The 21774-nt window shown below is 53.5% G+C and overlaps 1 protein-coding gene across 7 annotated transcripts in view; it reads right to left on the bottom strand.

The window, feature by feature from the left end:
• TTC21A (tetratricopeptide repeat domain 21A) overlaps positions 1-21774 on the bottom strand; it is a 40359-nt gene that overhangs the window by 5056 nt on the left and 13529 nt on the right. For 2 of the 7 annotated variants that reach the window (XR_011250927.1, XR_011250928.1), the window contains exons 8-30: positions 20114-20212; positions 18809-19001; positions 15362-15459; positions 15002-15202; positions 13961-14090; positions 12097-12254; positions 11674-11889; positions 11055-11293; positions 10035-10107; positions 9812-9922; positions 9368-9506; positions 9087-9190; positions 7456-7644; positions 6476-6586; positions 5728-5809; positions 4831-4981; positions 4236-4397; positions 3914-4106; positions 3596-3820; positions 2998-3118; positions 2761-2828; positions 2416-2498; positions 1535-1627 (exon numbers count right to left, since the gene is read on the bottom strand). Coding sequence is in view for 4 of the 7 variants with exons in the window: in XM_069561903.1 (XP_069418004.1) it covers positions 2421-2498; positions 2761-2828; positions 2998-3118; positions 3596-4106; positions 4236-4397; positions 4831-4981; positions 5728-5809; positions 6476-6586; positions 7456-7644; positions 9087-9190; positions 9368-9506; positions 9812-9922; positions 10035-10107; positions 11055-11293; positions 11674-11889; positions 12097-12254; positions 13961-14090; positions 15002-15202; positions 15362-15459; positions 18809-19001; positions 20114-20212 (3234 nt within the window). In the remaining 3 variants the exon portion in view is untranslated. Of the gene's footprint in view, positions 1-1287; positions 1628-2300; positions 2499-2760; positions 2829-2997; positions 3119-3595; positions 4107-4235; positions 4398-4830; positions 4982-5727; positions 5810-6475; positions 6587-7455; positions 7645-9086; positions 9191-9367; positions 9507-9811; positions 9923-10034; positions 10108-11054; positions 11294-11673; positions 11890-12096; positions 12255-13960; positions 14091-15001; positions 15203-15361; positions 15460-18808; positions 19002-20113; positions 20213-21774 lie in introns of those variants that run through there. The other 5 variants (XM_069561905.1, XR_011250925.1, XM_069561903.1 and 2 more) reach the window with 5 other exon arrangements.

The following is a 21774-nucleotide window of genomic DNA, read 5'->3' as shown; positions in this document are numbered from 1 at the left end:
ACTTGGGTTTCCTTTTTCTTGCTCTCATCCTCTGCCTCTGGCCTGTGTTGGGCTCCCCTTATTTCCTCTCTATGGCTTACAGATTAAGACTATGGACCCCAAGTGCCAGGGTTTGAAACCCTGCTGTTATACTAACTAGTGAGGTGACATGCAAATTACTTCCTGTCTGTGTGCCTGGATGTCTCCTGAACTGTCTAAATAGTAACGTTACTCACCTCACAAGCTTGTTCAGTTCACGCATAAACCGGTGCTCACAGGAGCGCCTGGAACGTGCAAGTCTCTGGTGCATATTTGTGACTTCCGATTCTGTTTTCAAGTGTCTGCCTCTCTTTCTGTAGGGTTTATCCTCTTCTGCCAGTTGTGTGACCCTCTAGGTATGTATCTCTTGCCTCAGGACGTGTGGACATGGTCACGCAGTCCTATCTTCAGTGGGGTGGCCATTAGAGAACTCATGGTTTGGAGTCTGGCCTGCAGTGGGGCCACCTGTCCCCAGAACCAGCTTAGGGAGGGAGAGCCAGGTCTTAGGCATCTCAGGGTGGAGTACCCTAGTTCATTAAGTTACCTTGTGTACCCTGGAAGTCCGACGCGCTTGTGATTGCTCCAGTGTGCATGATCCAAAACCTGGGTCTCTCCAATGGTGCTAAGGCTGTGCTTGGACCAGCCTGGGGGTCTGGGTGGCAGCTCCCCACAGCTCTAATACTCTGGTTGGAAGCCTCTGCAGGTTCCTATCCCATGGCCACAGCCCATGGTTGGACTAAGCCACCCATTTCCCAGCTAGGGCCACAGGGGTACCTCTCAACATAATCCACCCCTAGAAACTAGCTTGTAAAACAGATCATAATAAAGGCACCTGGCTTCCCATAGGAATGATGGTGGTAACCTGGGGAAGGTGTTCCAGACCATTGACTCATACCAAAAGGCCATGCACGTGATCATCAGTATGTTATAAAAACAAGGCTCGCAGTCATGAGGGATGACTTAGGCTGTTCTAGAAGGGACCCTGACCTCTTCACTGTTCCCAAACCTTAGTCACTGGACAGCTTAAAAACTATGCCCTATCTGTGTTCTACTCATACTAAGTATATTTTGTTGTTGTTTCGTCAGTCAGGTCTGACTCTTTGCAACCCTAAGGACTGTATCCTATCAGGCTCCTCTGTCCATGGGATTTCCCAGGCAAGAATACTGGAGTAGGTTGCCATTTCCTCCTCCAGAGGATCTTCCCGACCCAGGGATTGAACCTGTGTCTCCTGCATTGGCAGGTGGATTCTTTACCACTGAGCCACCAGAGAAGCCCATGAAATACTTTACTTGTTATCGATTATATCAATATGCTTAAAAGTGAGAAGTAGTCTAGGTAACAGCACTTACAAATTCATGAGTTTGTGTGCTATTTTTCTCTATTATATAAGGATGATATTTAAGCACAGTTATGAAACTTTCAGATGTTTGCTGTATATCGTTGGCACGGATTTGCACCGTAATTTGAGAACACAGAGATCTAGTCTAATTTCCTGCCACAGATGGGGACACATACCCAGAGGGGAAGGTCACACGGGGAGATTCTAGGCCTCCTGACTCCAGTTCAGAGCTCCTTCCCCTGCGGTGAGCCTGGCCCATTACTGCCATCCTGAAAAACAGGAAGAGAAGTACTGGGAGCATAGCAAAGGTGACCTCTGTCACCCTCTTGCCAGCTACAGTTAACATTATTCATCTGCAAAGAGACCCCTGCTTTTGTCCCCTTGGGTGTTAAAGGGTTCCTGGAAGATGAATTAGTTGGCCACTGTCTTTTACTGAAGCTGAAGTGCAGAGCTAGTTTTTCTTGGGATGTATTTTTCCTGCCCGAAGCAAGAGTGATGAGGTCTGTCCCAAACTCCCAAATTGGTAAGGACCAGCAGAGGCCTGCTGAAACCTTGAGGAGGAGGCAGAATGTATGGACAGAGGGGGCCTGTGTGGGCCCCCTGCCAGTGGGCGGCTTGGTAGGGAGGAGCGGTTGCTTCTGTAATTCAGGACTCTGGGGACCACAGAGGAGAGGGGAGGCTGGTATGGGCTGACCGAAAAATATTAAAGGAGCTGTAGGGTATTTTTTGAACCACCTCTTTGTTCCCTTTTGGCCCCTGAAAGTCTGGGATAAAAGTGGGGTCCATTAGAAGTCGCCCAGTGAACCCAGGGGAAGCTAAGCTGGTTGACATCTTTCTTCTTCAGAGTCAAATTGCTCCTTGCACCTTAAAAACCTAAAGCTTTGGGATGTCCTTTAGACCAGATTAGGCTTGATTCAAATCAACCACACACACACACAGAAATGGGGAAGAGTATGTTATTTTCTGGCTCTCTTCTCCATTGACCCAATTCCCTACCCCCCCACTCCATGAAACTTCTGTAGGTTGAGAGTTTCCACCCTCCCTGGTTCCCACTGACCACAGCTAGGGCCTCAGAGACACTTGGGCCTTTTCCAAAATTTCTTCTCTGATTTTAGGGTAGTTGGGGTGTTCCCTGAGGACCTGGGACAGAGAAAGAAAGGGTATGAGACACCAGACAGGGCTCCCTGCCACTGCACCAAGCCCCCTTGCCCCATCCCCCCACTGTCAGGGGTCACATCACAGCAGACTTCAGTGGCTCCCCCCGCCCCATCCCCCACTGTCAGGGGCTCACATCATGGCAGACTTCAGTGGCTCCCCCCGCCCCATCCCCCACTGTCAGGGGTCACATCATGGCAGACTTCAGTGGCTTCCCCCGCCCCATCCCCCACTGTCAGGGGCTCACATCACGGCAGACTTCGATGGCTTCCACGAATCTCTTGTCTTTCAAGTAGTTGAAAGCGAGCCTGAAGCCTGTCCAGGTGTAGGGAGGATAAAGACAGTGGGTGGCATTCTGATAACCCAAGAACCCCTCTGGTTCCCTACCACAAACAGATCAGAGGCCCTGTGCTGTGGGGTCGGGAGGGTGGTCCCCCGGCCCTGGTCCCTCCTCCATGCACGCGTGCCTGCCTGACTGCTGTACCGATGGCAGGGCTGGTGTAATGGCTGTACTTCCAGGCCAGCTCGTAGTTGGTGGCTGCGTCCTTGTATGACTGCTCCCTCTCCATGATGAAGCCCATGTACTCGTAGGCCTTACAGCAGGACTGCAGGGAAAGCCGGTCAGAGCAGCGTGGGACCCAGTGGGGGCAAGGGCTGGGCAGTGGGTGAAGTAACCCAAACCACTCAGGGACTCTGGCAGTACCTCCTGCCCTGGCAAGAGGGTGGACTGGGTGCCCTCTTCTCAGCTATTCCTACACTAGAATGACCCCTGCCTTCACAGCCCTTCTGCTCTGACCTGCCAAGGCCCCTGCTGACCCAACCAAACCCTCCTTGCATGCCACCCTTCCATTTCCTGAACCCTTCTCATCTCTCCTCCCCATTCTGCGTCCCTGTTGCAGGCGGCTTGACCCTGTTCGCTTCCTCTTGCCTTGCTTTCCCGTCCTGCTCTGTGGTCCACGGGACCCCTCCTGTCCTGCCTCTTCTCATCTCATTGCTATCCCTGCATCTCTGCCCACAAAGCCCCAGTGCCTCTCACACACACACCACCCCCACAACAGCCCCAACGGCGATGCACCCCTCGCCTTGTTGTATTTCACGCAGCGCTGCAGCAGCTCCGATGCCAGGTCAAACTTGCCGCCCTGGCAGTAGATATCGGCCAGCAGGAGCCAGCTCCTCTCCAGGTCATCGGCCTCAGCCAGTGCCCACGGGGCCTTGGCCAGGCGCTTCAGCTGCGTGCGTGCCTTGGGGATCTGCTTCAGCAGGGAGCAGGCCTGCGCCATGGCCAGCAGGGCGGGGACGCTGTCCTTCTGTGCAGGCGGGAAGCAGGCATCTTGGCGCCCGGCCCTCCGCCTCAACATGCCGCCCGCCTGCCCGCCGGCCCATCCCGGGAGCCAGTGCACCTCAGCCTGGGCCATCTCAACGAAGGTGCTCAGGGCCACCTCCACGTTGGCCTTCTCCCTGGTCGCCAGCAGGCACAGGCTCTGCAGAAGCCGCAGCTGGGTATGGCCCCCGGCTGAGTGTGGGTAGAACTCCCGCAGCAGCTTCTCGGCGGTGCGCACGCCATGTTGCTCCAACTCCTTCCTGCTGGTGAAGCTGCGGGCGTTGAGGCTGAGCATGAGGGTGCTGGCCTGGCCTGCCCACGAGGCCCTCGCCAGACCTCAATCCAGAGGCTGAGGGCTCTCCCTGCCTTCCCTCCCTACCCCCAGCCATCTGGGCCCTCACTTGCTCTCGGTCACCAGGTTCTGGAAAGCCTCTCCGCCCACGATCTCGTTGTCTGGGTTCAGACAGATCTGCACCATGTGGTAGGTGGCGCTCTGGCCCCAAGTGCGGTCCTTGCGCGCTTTGTTTAGGAACTTCAGGGCTTCGTTGGGCTGTCCTATGTGCCTGTAGCGGAGAAGAGTAACTCCAATAATCAGATAAAGTCACTGAGGCCCAGGGAGAACAGGAACACTCAGGGGTCACTCCGAGAATCTGCGCAAAGCAAGGGCAGGATCTCTGGTCTCCCCATTTCCCAATGTGGAAGCTGAGCTTCGGCTTCCCTGGCAAAGCCCAGCACGTCTGTTGGGGAGAGCCTCCTACATTCTAGTGGTTCAGATGGTAGAAAATCTGCCTGCAATGCAGGAGACCTGGGTTCAATCCCTGGGTCAGGAAGATCCCCGGAGAAGGAAATGGCAACTCGCTCCAGTATTCTTGCCTGGAGAATCCCATGGACAGAGGAGCCTGGTGGGCTACAGTCCATGGGGTTGCAAAGAGTCAGACATGACTGAGTGACTAAACACACGTACACACACCTGCCAAGACACCCACCCCAACCCACCAGCAGTAGATGCCTCTGCAGTAATTGAACCCTGGCTCCAAAGGCACCCGGCTCGACATCTTCTTGGCCAATTCAAAGAAGGCTGGGGCGTCCTCAAGTTTGCCACTTCTTCGTAGCAGATCGATTAGTTTGTTCAATACAGGAAAATTGTCTAAAATAAGAGAGCAGAAACCTCCAGGCTGTGATAACCAGTAGCTGAATCAGGTAGGGGGAAGCAGAGAGGACCAGGAGATACTATTGGTCTGGGCTGAACATGGCCACCCCAGCAGCTCCACTGAGACACAATGAAGTAGTCACTCTTATTGCTCGCATTTTATAGATGAGAAGACTGAGGCAGAAAGAATTTGAGTAATCTGCCAAAGGTTACACATCAGGTAAGTGGAAGACCAGGATTTAGACCTAGAAGGTCTGGCTCCAAGACCTGCATTCCTAATAGCTGTGATCTGCTGGGCCTCTGGGTGACTGACATGGGCCTGGCTGGAGCTCTAGCCTAAGCCTCTTATTCATGTCTGGCCCCTTCCTCAGCAAGGCAGGGTGGTTTTATGCTACAGTGAGTGGGAAGAGAGCTACATGTCAGGGGAGAATTTCTAGCCACCTCCAGGAGACTGTGACCTCCCAAGGGGAGGTGTCTGGGGTTTGGGGACAGACAGGCAGGACCAAGCACTGCCCTGCCTGAGACCAGGAACTGGCCCCTTGGACTGGGAAAGGGCCAGCACGTTCCATTGGGACTTTATCAGTTTCCTGCCTCTCTGGGAACAATCAGAGAGGAAGGGGCTTCCTCTGCCCGGTCAGGAAGGAGGGGAGAGGGCCCACCCTTCTGGGCGAGAGCAGACCTTGCTGGGTGGGAACTGCCAGAGGCACTCATGGCGGGCAGGCTTGATGCAGCCAGTTTATTACCTGGTGCTTTCTCCAGGACTTGGTGGTAGAGGTCGATGGCAGCTTCGTATTTCTGTCTTCTAAACATCAGGTCGGCCATCACCTGTCAGAATGCACACGATGCTAGGATAGCAGCTTGCATGGGCACGGAGGGGAGGCTGTGGTGGGAAGGGGAGACGGGAAAGGAGGGGAGGCAGGAAAGAACTTCCTAGGGAGCGTCTCTGGGCACTGGGAGAAGGTCCCACAGGAGGTGGGACAGCCTGGGGAGAGGGGTGGGCGTGAGGATGGAAGGAGGCAGGAAAAGCCGAGGGTGGACACCGCGGGGCCAGCCACTCCACCCGTGTCTGAGAACTGCCAGATGTGGGCAGCGGCGTGGAATGGGGGTTACCCACCTCTGCTGGAGACAGCCCTGGAGGTGGTCTGGGTGACAGGGCAGAGAGGGGTAGGACTGGGGAGGGCTGTTTTCTCATACTTCCAGAAGCCCCAGGAACCTGTCCTCGCCTGGCCTTTACCGGTGGGTGTGGTTTCCCCTGAAGTGAATGAGCCTCACCCTCTCCCCTCGGATGTGGCCCGGGAGGGAAGACGCTGCTGCGCCCTGCTGCCAGCCCACCCCTCCCATCCGGGGTGACGGATCCAGTGCTGAATCCCCTGCTGCCCCACAGCCCTGCGGAGCGGGTCACCGGGCTAGGAAGCAGCCGGCCCTGTGGCTGTGGGGGCCCGGTCTGCTTCCCACCCCGTGGCCGTGGGGGCCCGGGCAGCAGCCTCTCACCACGGCGGCTGTCTCGTAGTCCTTATCGGTCTGCAGGAGGCCGGCGCAGTGCTGCTCACACAGGTCCAGCTGTCCCTGCAGCAGGTAGAGCCTTGCCAGCTCCAGCGCCACCTGGACAGGCCCCGAGACGGTGAGCAACCGACGCGTGTCATGGGAAGGCTCAGGCACCCAGGCCTCGTCCTCGCACGCCCACGCTATGTCAGCTCTGCCTTCAAAGCATGAAAGCACGTCTCTGACCCGCTGGGATGATGTCTCTGGCTCTCCCCCTCTCCCACCCAGTACTGTATCGTCATGACTTTTTCTAACTAACCGCTGAGAGGCAGGGCCCACTGAGCTCATATTGATCCTTCGGCTTCGGCTCTGATCTCATCTCCTCTGAGAAGCCCTCTGCGCCCCAGGCTCTGGAACAGGTACCCCTCATCTGAGTTCGCAAGTGTCCTGACCCCTCTGTGGGTATCACATGCTGTCAGAACTGCCTATGTACTTGTCTGTACCCAGTGCCCGGGGCAGGGACCTTGTCTTGCCCCAATGTGTCTCTAAGTCCTGGCCCAGTACCTGGCTTGCACATATTGGGAATTTGTTAAATGAGAACACGTTAAATAAATGAATGGGTCTGTCACTAAGCTCTTCATCTCCTCTCCTCGAGTGAACTCCAGCCACCATTTCCTACCTGCAGCCATGCCTCTCACATGACCCTAAACCTCCCTGCAAGCTTAGCCTGGGCTTTATGCCCAGAAAAGCCCCTGGCAGCCACAATGTCCTCTCCCCACCTGCAAGGGGGACCTGAAAATGCTACACTTGCCACCAAGGGCTGCAGTGGGTGAGGGCCCTGGGATCAGCAGGCAGGCCTGCCTACACCAGGGGTCTGTGCCCTTTGCAGGGAACCACAGAGAAGGAACCAGCCTCCATCCATAGTCAGGGAGCTCTGCAAGGCTTTGTGTCTCAAGGCAAGGACAAGGATCTCACTCCAAGGACCCCACCTTATTGTCGATAGGCGTGTAGGAGAGGGCATCTTTATAAGACTGCACTGCCTTGGCATACTCCTTCTCTGCCAGATAGTATTCCCCAAACTGGATGCAGATGGAGGCTGCCAGTTGCTTCTGGGAGGGGATCATTTCCGGTTGCTCCAGGGGAACACGCTTCAGGATCCGAGACTGGAGGTCCATGGCCTAGGGAAACCAGGAAACTCTGCGTGAACAACCCAGAGCCTGGTGTGCCAGGTCTCAGGCCAATTCACAGCAAGCCTCCAAGCTCTCATCTCAGAGCTAGCTGTCTAAGCAAGGGCATCTCAGCTCCCCTTGAGCAAATCTGGGTCACTCTGGACAGGCAAGGCTGCTGGCTGAGCACCCAGGAGGCAAACTGTCACTGCCGCGGGGGCAGGAGCAGGAGCAAAGAAAGGCTCTCAAACAACAAAACACTCCATTGTCCTCTGCTCATTCACCTGTTTCCATCACACGTGGCACTTGCTGTGTCTGATCTACCTCAGTTGTCCAATAGGCTAGAACAGGCACACACTAGGTGTTCAGCACAGGCTGTGTTTTGTTGGGTGCATTTGTTTTGAAGTGTCCTGCTGGGAATTTGAGGCAGCCCCCACAAATAGCCACGACATAACAGTGATTAAGTGAGTAGCCAGAGACCACTGGGGCAAGAGGAAACAATGAGGTCAGGGTTAAGTTTTGGGTAGTGGGCACAGATTCAGCCCTGGGTTCCCTGAAGGCCAGACTGAGGAATGGAAATCCAGTGGGAAACCCCGAGGATAAGTCACGTCAAGCAGTCAGAGATAGTCTACAACCACAGAGACATGCCCCAGGGGCAAGTGCCAGGCCATACCCTTGGGTACGAAGAGTGAAGAGGAAGCGAAAAAATGGCTAGGAGTCTCTTAGCAGGGGCTTCTCAGTGGTGCTAGTGGTAAAGAACCTGCCTGCCAGCGCAGGAGACGTAAGAGATGCAGGTTCAATCCCTACGTTGGGAAGATCCCCTGGAGGAGGGCATGCAACCCACTCCACTATCGTTGCCAAGAAAATCCCATGGACAGAGGAGCCTGGTGGGCTATGGTCCAGAGGGTTGCAAAGAGGCGGATGCGAATGAAGCGACTTGGCGAGCACACAGCACTCCCAGCAGGAGACTATGGGTTGGGACGGGCCAACGCTGGTTCAAATCTCAGCTCCACCACTTACTAGCAGTGTGACTTTGGGTACATTTCTTAACCTCTTTGAGCCTTATCTGTTAAATAGGAATGTCACAGTGCTTAGCTCAAAGGGCTACTTGTGAGAATTAAATAAGGCAAAAAGCCTAGTACAGAACTCAGCACAGAGCGTTCAATGCATGAGAGCTGCTGGCATTGTCTATTAATATCAGCACAAGCATCCTTGAGGACAAAGGCACTGTCTTCCTCCCTGCCTTCTCCAGTCCAGCCCAGACGGGTTTCGAGCACTTCTGTGCACAATTAATAAAAGACCAAGGGTGGGGGGATAAATGGAAGGTGGAGGTCAGAGGTGTAACCTAGATCCTCTTTAGAGGACCAGGCCTGGAGCCTTCCAGACCTGCAGTCCTGTCTTCAGCTTCCATCAGGAAATGGCAGATAGACAGCTTGAGTCTACTTGTCAATTACCTTGTTCAAAGTTTCCGTCACATCTTCTTTTTTATGACTCTTGTAAACCTTGGCCAGCAAAAGTAAGCACTTGACATCATTCATCATGGATGGGATGTCTTTGACTGCAAAATGGAAACTCAAAGTAGTGTTTCCTGGCCCCTGGGGAGTGGGGGGTTGGGGGAGGATGGGGGCTGGGTTCAGAGCCCCAGCCAGTACCTGTCCCCTGCCCCATCCTGCAGGAGAAGAGGGAGTATGTCTGCTCGAAGGCAGGCTAGGGAAGACAGTTGGGGTGCGCTCACCAAAGTCATGATCCAGTGCCTGCTTCAAAACTTTTTCTGCTTTGTTGAACTTCTTTAACTTCAGGAGCAGTTCAGCCAGATCGCAGCATACAAAGTCCTGTCCGCTAATCTTCTGGGCGGCCTCATAATAATTAATTGCCTTCGTGCACACAGGAAATAGGGGCATCAGGTCTGAGTTTGCACGTGGGTACCTCACACTGTGCCCCTCCCCTCAACCCTGCAGTCACCATGCCTGTGTATCCCTCCAGAACACAGAAGCCTCAGATGCAATGGCCTCCTGCCTGGCACAGGGCTCGAGCCTCAGCCTCAGCAAGTGTTAGGGGGTGGTGGGGAGTTGCTGAGCCCTCTCCTTGGCACCCTGTTCAGGGGGGTCTCCCCTCGCCTCCTCCATCGCCCCTGCTGGGCTGGCCCTCCCTGCCCCTTCCTACCGCAGCATGGCCTGACCTTGGTGTACTGGTGGGTCTTCACATAAGCCTGCCCAATCCGGCTGATCAGGGACGCGTCATGGGGGTTCTTCCTGTAGGCCTCGTCGTAGATCTCCAGGGCCTTCTCTGGCTGGTGGGGAAAGTGTCTGCCATCTCTCTCTTCTCCCTTACTGGAGAAGCGAGACTGGACAGGGTGGGTGCGGGGTGCAGCCACTTAGTGAGGTCACGACACCTTCACTCACCTCCTGAATGTTCATGAAAGCATTACCCAGAAGCAGACTGGTGTGGGGGCCAGGCAGATGTTCACAGAGCTCCCTGCAAAAGTAACCAAAACCTTAGCTCAGCTCTGTGCATCCTTCCTATTCCTGGATCCATCTCTTCTCTTTCTCCCTCATTCTGTCCGACACCCATGCAGTCGCTCACTTATTCATCACCCAGTGCTTCTCAGCTCAGACGGGACGTGGTGCTAGCTCCCTTTGTTCAGGCTCTCCTCGTCTGTTATCTGGACCATGGCCAGGACTTCCACCCACTCCTCTGGCCTCCACCCCAAATGCCTAGAACCTTCTTCATGAGGCAGCCTTTTTTTTTTTTTTTCCCCCAGCCAAGCCTCACATGGCATGTGGGGATCTTAATTCCCTGACCAGGGATTGAACCCACTGGGCCCTGCATTGGAAGCACTGAGTCTTTACCACTGAACCACCAGGGAAGTCCCAGCCTACTTTTTCTAAACCTTCAATGAGACCATGTCATCTCACTGTTTATTGGTTTCCCACTGCTCATGGCATCACCTCCCCTTCCTCCCGAATTGCCTAGATGGAGTCTTGCCTGAGGAAGGGGACAGGAAAGGTACCCTTGAGGTCCCAACGTCTAATTGTACAGAAAATTGCTGAGGTCTCCCAATCCCGGCTCTCCATCCTCCTTCACTCACATTGGTTACATCCAAGCCGCTGAACATTTCCCCATGGAAATTTCCCCACGCCAGGGGCTGGGGCAGAACGATGGTTCCCACCAGGATGTGAACCATAATGAGGGGCAAGCAGAACTCAGGGAAGACTCACTCCTGTGTCCTTACAACTCAGCAGCAGGTTGGCCTGACTGACCGACGGATCACACTCAGATTCTCACCAGGGGAAATTACCTACTTTTGTCAAACACACTCTGAGAACACGTTGTGAAGCCCTGGGGCAAAGAAGACGATCTGGAGAAAATACTCCTGACACGCCACTGGGACAGGGGCGGTCAGTGCCCTGCCCGGGGCTCACCGGTAGCACCCGATATAGAGGCGGGCGTCCTTGTGGGTCTGCAGATAGATGCTGGCCATCTTCTCCTTGGCGTCCATGTAGCAGGGCTGCTTGGGCGTGATGCTCTGCAACACGCTCAGCGCCAGGTCCACGTTGCCCTTGCTCAGGGCCAAGTCCACATTGGCGATGGTGATGCGCATCTCCTCCGGCGTGCCGCTGAACTCGTTGATGGCGTCCTGCATGACCTTGGTGGCCTCGTGCTAAGACAAGGAAACCCAACAGACCTTCCATTTGCTCTCACCCACCATACCTGGAAGCCAGGGAGAGGATGGCCCATCCCCACTCTAGAGCGGCAGGAAGGAGACAGAGAGAGAGAGCCTCTCAGGGTTGAGGGCCACTGTTCCTGGAGGGCAGGGCCAGCTGGGGGACATGAAATCCCTGACTGTGAGAACTTGTTCCTGAGCGCCTCAAAGTCTGAAGCCTTTAAAGTAGGGGAGAGGGATATTCCCAAATGAATAAAAGTATGAATAAACTAAAGTGCAAGGAAACACCAGCCAGAATCTAAGAGCCTGGTTCCCAGGCCTACCCTGGCCCTCCAGCATGCGCCAGCAGCAAGAGAACAGAGCAAGGCATTTCTCACCAGCTCCCCGTTCATCCGGAGGGCATCTGCCAGCTCCAGTAAGATGGACACCCGCTCGCTGGGGCGCACGCAGGGCCCACGGAACTTCTTGTTCTCTTCCGTCCTCAGAGTTGGTAATTTTATGATCATCTTCAGTGCCTTTATGGCTTCTGGATAGTCCCCAGACTTGTTGAGGGCCTTGGCCTTGATGAAGTGGTAAAGGGGGTGGTCTCGGACCTAGAGGAGCGTCAGCAGAGTATGGGGCTCCAGCTCCCGGAGGGGAGAAAGCCACAGGATCCCACGGAGCCAGTCCCTGCCTTTGGGCTAGCAGAAGGGGCTGAGGGATTCTGGCAGCTCCTGGGGCTACTCTCCCAAGGCGAGTAGGGGCTGAAGCTAGTGGGGCTGTAGGATGCTGAGCAGCGACAGGGCATCGGGGACCCCCACCTGGAAGTTGTGGCTGACGCCCAGCTCCAAGGAGTGGGAGCACATGGCAAAGTTGCCCTGAGCCAGGTAGATCTGAGCCATGAGGAGGTAGGCGTCCACGGAGGTGGGGTCCAACTCCAGGCAACGCTGCAGGGTGCTCTGGGCATGCTCTAACTCCCCTAGAAACGGGAAACAAACCCCTACATCCAGGGATCCTTGGGGACTCTCAGGACCCACCATGTAAAAGAAGGAATTTTACGTGTCCTGTTTCCCAGAAATATGCTGGGCATTTTTATCCCGTGTCTGTTCGGCTTGACTCAGAGGTCTCCTAAAATTAGAACTACTATTAGTTTTTGCCTCGACCCAGACAACAGCCAGGAGATGCAAACCTTGGTGTGACACCTCCCTTCCTTCTGTACCCTCAGGGAGATGGCTAAGTCACTTCACTGCTCCGTCTGGAGGCTCAGGGGAACACTGAAGTCTCAACTTCCATACCTAAGAGCAGAACAAAACCTAGTAATAGCCGCAACCATGACAGCCACAACTTGAGAAACACCCGCTCTGTGCCAACACAGGCAAAGTACTTTAGAAAGGCTGGTTTAATGTCTGCCCCCACCCCCCTCCCCTACCAAGGTGGTATCATCATGCCTGTCTTTCAGATGCAGGACTGGAACTTTAGTGATCTAAGTCACTCAGCTCCGAAGGGACGAAGTCAGTATTTATGTCCAGGGCCGTGGGCTCCTGAGACTGCGCTCTGAATGCCTTGGCACGTTGGGGCCCAGAGGCCTTCCTGTGCCAGGCTGACCCTAAGTGGGAGGCAGTGGCAACTCAGGGGCAGGGTATAGAGAGCTGGTGGGAGACCCTCCTTCCTCTGCTGCCAGGTCCCTCAACAGCTCCTGCTTGGGGTCCATCAACCAGTGGGTGGAGAGCACTTGCTTCCGGGTCCCAAACTCCCTGAGCCTTCAATTGTGCTGCAGAAATATGAAGGTGTCACCATGACAACCTGAACATCTGGAGACCTTGCTTTGTCCCTGAAGAGCTGGTATCTGCCAGCATCCGTGTGTGTGTGTGTCTGGCAGGGGAGGGAGGGCCTGCCCTCACCTTGTACCCAGGAGACCTTGGAGCAGTGGGTAAACCTGGCACTCTGATGAACACTGGGAGGACTGAGGATGAAGACCAGGAGCTCTAGGCAGAGTGCAACCCACACAGTCCAGAGCACACAGACACGCTGCGGCATTCTGAAGCCTCTGGACACCAGAGATCAGCTTGACTTTCAAGCTGATGGGGGTGAAAGGTCATGGGGAGCAAAGACTTCTGAGAGCACAACAGGCCCCCACTGAGGGTTCTCCCCATCCTTCCCTCTTTCTCCAGGATCCGGGCGTTGATTTAGGAGAGGCTGGACGGGGACTGTTCTGGCCCATGAGGCTCTGCGAGTCTAATGCACAGGGTTCCCCTCCCTCGGGGCCTTCCTGACTGCCTTTTAAGAACTGCCACCCCTACATCCCCTCCCTGGCTTTCATTTTCTCCCTCGCACGGTCATGTCCTAACAATAACACTGCGCTTTATGTCCACGTACCCTTACCAGAACACAAACTCCAGGGTGGAGTTTCTCTTGTTCTGAGCACTGCTGTCCCCTAGGATCAGAGCAGTGCTGGTGCATCGTCGGGTTCAGTTGACTGTCAGCTGGTACAGATCAAGCAAGCAATCAGCAAAAGGGAGGCTGGGAGAGACCCCTGCTGGTGAGCAGTCAGGGGTGTTGGAGGATGGGGACAGTGGGCACACCTGGTGACTGAGGGTGAAGGTGTGTGTGTGGAGCATCCCAGGCAGGGCGCCGGCAGACACTCACCCGGGGCTCCCCGCCAGCCACAAGGACGCACTGGCTCACCTGAGAGATACTTGACCTGGGCCATCACATACAGCGGCTCAGTCAGGGCTGGTGCCACTTTGACCACAGGATTGAGGATCGCAGCGACTTGCTTAAGAAGAGGAGACACGATCTGGCCTGGAGACCGGGGCTGCAGGAACACAAGGGTTTGCCCTATTCTCCTGGAGCACTCAGAAAACACTCTCAGTGAAGGGATTTTATTCCACATGTGTTTTACTTTATCCTACTTTATTTCTACTTACTGTAGTTACTTCGCTCATTTTTATTTACTGTATTTTACCCTGGTAGCTCAGATGGTAAAGAATCTGCTTGCAACGCAAGAGACCCAGGTTCAATTCCCTGGGTCAGGAAGATCCCCTGGAGAAGGGAATGGCAACCCACTCCAGTACTCTTGCCAAGAGAATCCCATAGACAGAGGAGCCTGGTGGGCTACAGTCCACGGGGTAGCAAAGGGTCAGACATGACTGAGTAACTAACACTTTCATGCTTCACACATATATTTACCATCCACTCTGTACTACTCTGTCCAAGAGCTGAGAATGGGGACTTTATTTGTTCACCTCTGAGCCCCCCATCAAGCATGGCATCTGGCTCATGGTGGTACCGTCAGTAGATATTTGTGGGATGGCATTACGAGGCACTTGGGGGATATTAAGGCATGTAAGATACAATCCTTGCCCACAGGGAATCTCAATTGTCTGGGAAGGCCGGACAAACAAGGAAAGACCAAAATACTTCTTAGAAGACACTGGGAGGAGAGGGAGCCCAGTTCCTCCCTGGGATGAACAGAGGCCAGTGCCCCGCTCCTCACGCGCAGTCCTTGGACCAGCAGCATGAGCATCACCTGGGAGATGCAGGGCTTGTGCCCCACTTCCTGGGTGATTGGCATGTTGCATGTGCAAATGTGAAAAGCATTGGGCTCCCCGACTGCCCGAGGCCCAAGCAACCTAGTGACTGGCCAGGTAGGTCCTGCCTCTGCCCAGACCTGCTCACCAGTCCAACCCTCACTGCCCGCCCCACGAAGAAGCGCTCTCCTCTAACCTGCTTAGGGCAGAAGACCAGGTACTCCTTGGCGATGCAGACCAGGAAGGTGGGGTCGAGCCGTTCCAAGTATTCGGAGCTCATGGGGAGGGCCTGCATGCCGGAGAAGTGCAGCTCGGCGGCCTCCTTTAGCAGCGTCGTGGCCTCCTGCTCCCCTCTGTGCTTCTTGGATGCCAGGAGGGCTTGGAGGAAAACCAGCACCTGTGGGAGCAGGCCCGGGTCTTAGAGGCAGTGCCCACTAGGCAGAGCCGGACGGCCAAGGAGCAGCGGAAGTCCAAGGGGCAACTGGGGGTGGGAAAAGGGAGGGGGTGTGGCGGGGGCGGGATCCCAGGGCAACCTCGGCCCCCACAGAGCTCTGACCTCGGACTTCCCCAGGGACTGCTGCACCTCCTTCAGGAATTCCAGCTGGTGTTCGGCCTCCTCCAGGTGGCCGTCTAAGATCTGGCACCAGATGATCCCTGGGAGGGGACAGAACTGGGATGAACAGCCAGCTCTGTGGCAGAGCCAGCAGGCCAAGGGACAGTGGACAGCAGGGACCCTTTCCCGTGTCTTCATAAGCTCAAACAGTGGTATGTGCTCATGGGGAAGCGTTCAAATTGTAGGGCAAGGAAAACATCCCCAGCTCACATTCTGCTTTCAGCGTGTCTTTCTCTAGAGAGAATCAATATGAACAGATTGGACTGTATCTCCTCAAACATCTTGCAAAGTATTTGCATGTTATTAGTGGATAGTGTATTTTCCCATCCGTTCATATAAATTACCCCATTCCCTTCAATGGTGACATAATATTTCACTGCCGATGTAACCATTTATTTAACTACTGCACTATTGAAGGACTCCTCGTTTCACATTTCGTTGGTTTTCAGGGTTTAAATATTACAATGCCGTGGTCAACATTTTTGTGGGTTCTAATTCCTAATGTAGAGATGATGTCAAAGGGCATGTACATCTAAAACCTTGACAGATAAGGCCAGCTTGCCCTCCAAGGATATTTGAATTAATATTACTGTCAAGAATTTGGAAGTATTTTTTTCTTTCCCCACGACCTCACAAACATGCTTTATTTACTCTTTACCGTGCTAAAGAGTGAATAACTTGTTTTAATTCACTTAAAAAAAAAACTTTAGGGAGAATGGACATCTTTTTATATATTTAGTGGCCTTTTCTACTGTAACTTTCCTGTTTATAGCTTTTTCCTGTTTTTCTTTGGATGGATTTTTATCGCTCTCTATTCTCTTCATATATAATCCTTGTTACCAACATTTTCCATTAGTTTGCCTTTTACCTTTTAACTATTTTCCCTCTGCCTTTTTGCCATCCAGTAGTTTTAAATTTTTACATAAATTGGTCAAATATTTTCCTTTAGAACTTCTGAGTTTGTAGTTATGCTTAGAATTCCCCGGGCAACCCAAGTCCAATTTAACTTTTATGTTTAAATATCTAAGTCATCTAGAATTTATTTTTGAGGATAATGTGAAATGGGCATTTACCTTTATTTTTCTTCGTAAAGAATAGTCAGGTATTCGACCACGAGTTATTGAAACTCTATCGGTTTGAAATGTCATTTTTATCATAAGGCCTGTTTCTATCCTGTTGATCTGTTTTGTGTATTCCAGGAATGGCCTCAAACAGACTTCTCTTTTTTAAAAAAAAAAATATATTTTTTGGCTGTTCTGTGTCTCTGCTGCTGTGGGATTTTCTATAGCTGCAGTGCCCTGGTTTCTCACTGTGGTGGCTTCTCTTGTTGCAGAGCACGGGCTCTAGCGCACACAGGCTTCAGGAAGTGGCTCGCAGGCTCTAGAGCGCAGGCCCAATGCTGTGGTGCACGAGCTCAGCTGCTCCGAGGCACGCAGGATCTTCCTGGATCAGGGATCGAACCTGTGTCTCCTGCATTGGCAGGCGGATTATTTACAACTGAGCCACCAAGGAGATCCTTAACTACTCTTGTTTTGATGTGTTTTGATGTTGGGAGGACAAATCCCTTCTGTTCCTACTCTTCTTTTTTTACAATTTATTCCTTGACCATTTGGGTACATTTATTTCTGACTGTCTTCCTCACCACCATCTTGGTTTTCAGTCATATCCGTCCCACTATTTGGCTCATCTATGGACATTTTTACTTTGCAAAAAGCATATTTTTAATTTTTAGCAACTCTTTTTTTGTTATCTGTATTTTTTTCCTAGTGGCATGTTCTTTACTCACGGACCTAATAGACTCTGGAGTCAGCCAACACAGGAGGTGTTTTGGGGACAAAGTCTTTTCTGTATCTGGCCTCAACTTTGTTCCTCAGAGGGCCACTGCTTTGCATGTTTCACTTGGCCCCTCTTCCAAACTGCTAGCAGATTTATAAATGGACTAGAGTGATGACTATTAGCAACCGGGGCAGATGTCTCAAATTCCTAAGGCCCCTGATTTTTCCGGACGGGCCAGGTAAGACGGATGAGTCAAGGACACATGTGTGTAGACTCAGGCTTGGCTGGAGTGTGTGGGCTTCCCTTCTGGCTGACCAGCAGGGGCTCTCCCTTGAACTGAGGAAGTGGGCAAGGACTCAGACTGGTGGAGGAACGTTTCAGGGCATTTTGCCTGTGTGTTGGGCATTCAAGTTTTTTGCCCTTCATGTCCCTGCTGGTGGTGGGACATCATGGGGGGCTTTGTTTTGCTCTGTCCTGTCCCACCCCTGCTAAGAGTCTCCTTGATCCCATTACTGGGTTTCCAATAACCCTCCTGTTATCTCGATGATGACCCCATGACATATTTTGCTCCCAGCCTCTGGGGACCCCAAGCTTGTGTGTGTTTTTTTTAATTTTTCTTTTTCCTGGAGCCCTCTGGGGAAAGCTGATCTACTCATTTCTTTAGCTGCCCCGTCTCTGCCCATGTTGGCTTATAGGTTTCTAGACTTGCTCAGAGCTTCCAGATTGAATGCAATTTGCTTAATATCTTCTAGAAATGTGAAGTTCTTCAGAGTTCCTGGTCTATCAAAGGCACCTTACCCTGTTTCTGGGGCTGCTACGGGGACTCACCATCTTTTTAAAATGTTGCCCGTGACTTTGGGGGGGTTTTGGGGAGGGAGGAAGAAGCGATGACCGAGGAGTCAGCCTGATGCATTGAACCAGAAATCAAGACCAAACACTTGGATTGTTTTTTGACTGTGCCACACAGATGCGCCTGGAGTTTAGCGAGAAGTGACTTTGCCCCCAAAAGACACAACTCCTCAGAGCCGGGGCAGGAAGCTGGCTTGCCTGGGGCACTGATCACCAGGCTGCCTCCACTAAAATCAAATACCTCTGTCTCAGGATTCGCTAGAGACCACAGATTTGAGAGCTTTGTGTAAAAATGAAAACTGGGCTTTGGAAAATTCACTTGACATTTGTATAAAGTGGGAGGGAAGCCCTGGGACACATGGGGAAGCAAAACTCTCAAAACTACTCACTCTGGGGGCCTTTCAGCACAGGGGCCTGAAGAGGAAGGGTCCACAGAGGTGAGGTGAGCGGCTGTGGGGCAGGGGGGCCGCTGGCCTGGTGGGGCCTGAGAGGAGGCAGGGCTGACCCAGCATGTCAAGCAGAGTGTGGCTATCAGAGATCTGAAGGAGATGAGAATGGCTTTGACTGCTTTCAAGAATTCCTGTGCCTCTTGCATCTATATGTGTAGATGCCTCGAAAGGCACCCCATCCTACAATGTACCCCCAAACTCACATACCGTCTGGGAAGAATGCTTGCCAACCCCTCTCTTCTGGATTCATGGAGGTCACCCTGCTTGGCTCCCACCCCCCAGCCTGCCGCCCCCTCCCTGCCCAGCCTGCACAGACCTGTCAAGGCAGCCACGCTGCTCTCGTCCAGCTTCATGGCCTGTGAGTACCACAGAGACGCCTCCTTCACTTGGTCCTGCAGGATGAAGAGGTAGCCCAGCTCGGTGGCCATGCGGGCGTCGGAGGACGTGGCCATGAAGGTCCGTTCGATGAAGCTACACACCAGCTGCAGAATCCCCTGGTGCCTCCCACACTGGAAGGAACAGACACAGGGATGGGGAAACCGGTCACTCCAACCTGCCTCAACAAGGCCATGTGCAAATGGGGGACACTTTGGCAGGACTCGGGGGTGTTCAGGAGAGCCCCAGAAGTACCGTGTGTCCAGGTAGCTGTCCAGCTCGCAAAGAATCCCCCCCACCCCGGTGGCCACACGTGCGGACCCGCCTCCAGGCATGGAGCCCTCGGAGGGACCCAGTCCTGGGTCTGGCCATAGTCACTGGTCTGAGAAGTCACCAGGAGGTTCTTCACAAACTGAAGCTGCATGAGGGGAACTCTTGGTGTCGCACTGATGGGAAGTGGCCCTGAGGGCTGTGAGCAGCCCCATTGCCTGCTGTGCATGGAGAATGAGCAGAGAGAATCAGACACAGAGGTGGAGGGAGAGAGGGTATCCCAGTGGAATTCGACTCCCCAGAGCTGCCCCTGCCCTTATGACAATTCCTTATGGTAAATCTTTCTTTTTTTTAGTGGGGCACACAGGATTTCTAGCTGTGGCATGTGAACTCTTAGTTGCAGCCTGTGGGATATAGTTCCCTGACCTGGGATGGAACCCGGGCCTCCTGCATTGGGAGAGTGGAGTCTTAGCCATGCCAGCACCTGGGAAGTCCTCCTTCTAGTAAATTTTTCTCTGGGGCTGAAGGTTGTGACAGAGACAGGCTGTTTGGCAGCCTGCTCTGTTTGCACTGAGCCTGGCGTCAGAGAGGGTTAGGCAGGCAGCCTCCCTGGGACTCTTTCACAAAAAGAATATGGGAGGCGGGGGCTCCAGCACCCTGCTCTTCCACAGCTGTGTTGCTGCCCTCTTTCCCCAAACAGGGTGCCTCCCACTCTGAAAGCACTTCCAGATCTCACTTCCGTGGTCTTCACAGCATATCTGAAGGGCACGTGGGCACAGGAGACAGAGGCCACCTGATACCATGATAGGACGGAGGCAGGCAGGGGCCCCAGGGCCTGGGCCACTAGACTGAGAGATCAAGTTTAAGCCGGAGAGGGTGGGGCGCGGTCCTGAGGGAGCTTCTGGGGGAACCACCGGTCTCCCCTGGGAATAAGACAAGATGCGCTAGCTCAGAAACCAGGGAGGAGCTTTCTTACCAGTCTGCTCACCACAAGAATTTTTTTAAGATGGAGGCTTGGATTTTGGGGCTCTCTTGTTTCCAGTGCCTTAATCAGATTCCTAACGTGCTCAGCAGCCTGCAAGAACAAAACACAACGTCAAAGGCAGTAGGTAAAAGGGGAGTGGGGCAAAGGTTCTCAAGGGTGGCTGCCCGGAGCACCAGCTGAGAGATCTTAAACACACTCGGGCCTCCGCACCAATGCCAGAGATTCAGTTAACTGGCCTTGGGTGTGCCCAGGCTTCAGTACCACTTTGGGGGCCCGCAGGGGCTTTCTCCCCAGAGCCAGCACTGCCCCCTTTATTCACGAATTTGGGAAGAGCAGCTGCCCTTTGAGACGGCCCCAAACAGTGCCAGAAGCCAGCTGTATGGTGCACACACAGCGGTCCGTCCCCCCCCCCCCCCACCCCGGGCCAGTTCCAAACCACCTCGGCTGACCCAGGAGCAAACTGTCAGGGTGGGTCTCTGGCCCCAAACTTCTGTTCCATTTTGACCTGAGTCACCACATTGATGCCTCTCTGTCATTCCAGTGAACCCTCCCAGGAACTCTGACAGTCAGTGTAACTGACTTTTCCAGTCTAGCAGACAAAGGGTCAGAAAGGTTAAGGTCATCTGACCAAGGTTACTCAGCCATCTAGATGGCTGACTGAGTCCAAAGCCTGTGTTCTTTCGTGGACTCTTCTGCCCATTCACTATGTAGGGTAGGGAGTTCTTAGTCCACAGCTGCAAAGAAGTACCAGGAGAGAATATGGGGTGGGGTGGATCTTCTCTGCAAGCTTAGGACTATGCAGCCTGGGCTGGGGTGAGGGGCAGATTCCAGGGTTTGAGATGGGGGCAAAGGAGGGGCATTAAATGCTAACTGCCCTTGGGCCTAACCATGAGGCCAGGCCCTTGGGAGGCTTGCTCAGGGCCCCAGGTTCTCACGGAGCTGAGGACAGGCCTATTCCCTTGTTTCTAACTAGAGACAGGGCTAGGGCCGTTTTTGAGGGTTCCTACCAAATACAGACCATGCCCTCCACCTCACCCCACTCTATAAAATCCATAACCTCAGAGCTGGGCAAAAGGAACCAGAAACTTCCTTTTCTTGCCATGACCCCTTAGGGCCTCTTGACTGGTCACACTCTCCGCAGAAGCCATGTCTTTATTAAGAAGGCAGGGTTTTCACTGAAGACACAAACTCTTTTTGAAAATAAGAACGTGTCTGGGCATGGAGGATTTCATTAGGAATTAGAGGTGCTTCTGACTGCATCTGAGGACTCTTTGGAGTTTCTCTGGAAAACTACAAGTCTTAGGAGCAAGTTGATTAAGGCCAGGTGCATGCTAAGTTGCTCAGTTGTGTCTGACTCTTTGTGACCCCACAGACTGTAACCAGCCATGTTCCTCTGTCCATGTGATTCTCATACTGGAGAGGGTTGCCATTTACTCCCCCAGGGGACCTTCCTGACCCAGGGGACCCAGAGACCAAACCCATGTCTCCTGCATTGACAGGTGGATTCTTTACCACTGAGCAACCTGGGAAGCCCATGGGGCCAGGTACTGCCTGGTCAATATCTGAACAATGCTAACTATTCCCTTAAAAAAAGGCATTTCCCGAAACATGAACACAACCATGGGAATTCCTTGGTGGTCCAGTGGTTAGGA

This window comes from Ovis canadensis, chromosome 19 (assembly GCF_042477335.2).
Source record: "Ovis canadensis isolate MfBH-ARS-UI-01 breed Bighorn chromosome 19, ARS-UI_OviCan_v2, whole genome shotgun sequence".
Lineage (NCBI taxonomy): Eukaryota > Metazoa > Chordata > Mammalia > Artiodactyla > Bovidae > Ovis > Ovis canadensis.
The sequence above is the reverse complement of the archived record's forward strand: the minus strand, read 5'-3'. Positions and strand labels throughout refer to the sequence as shown.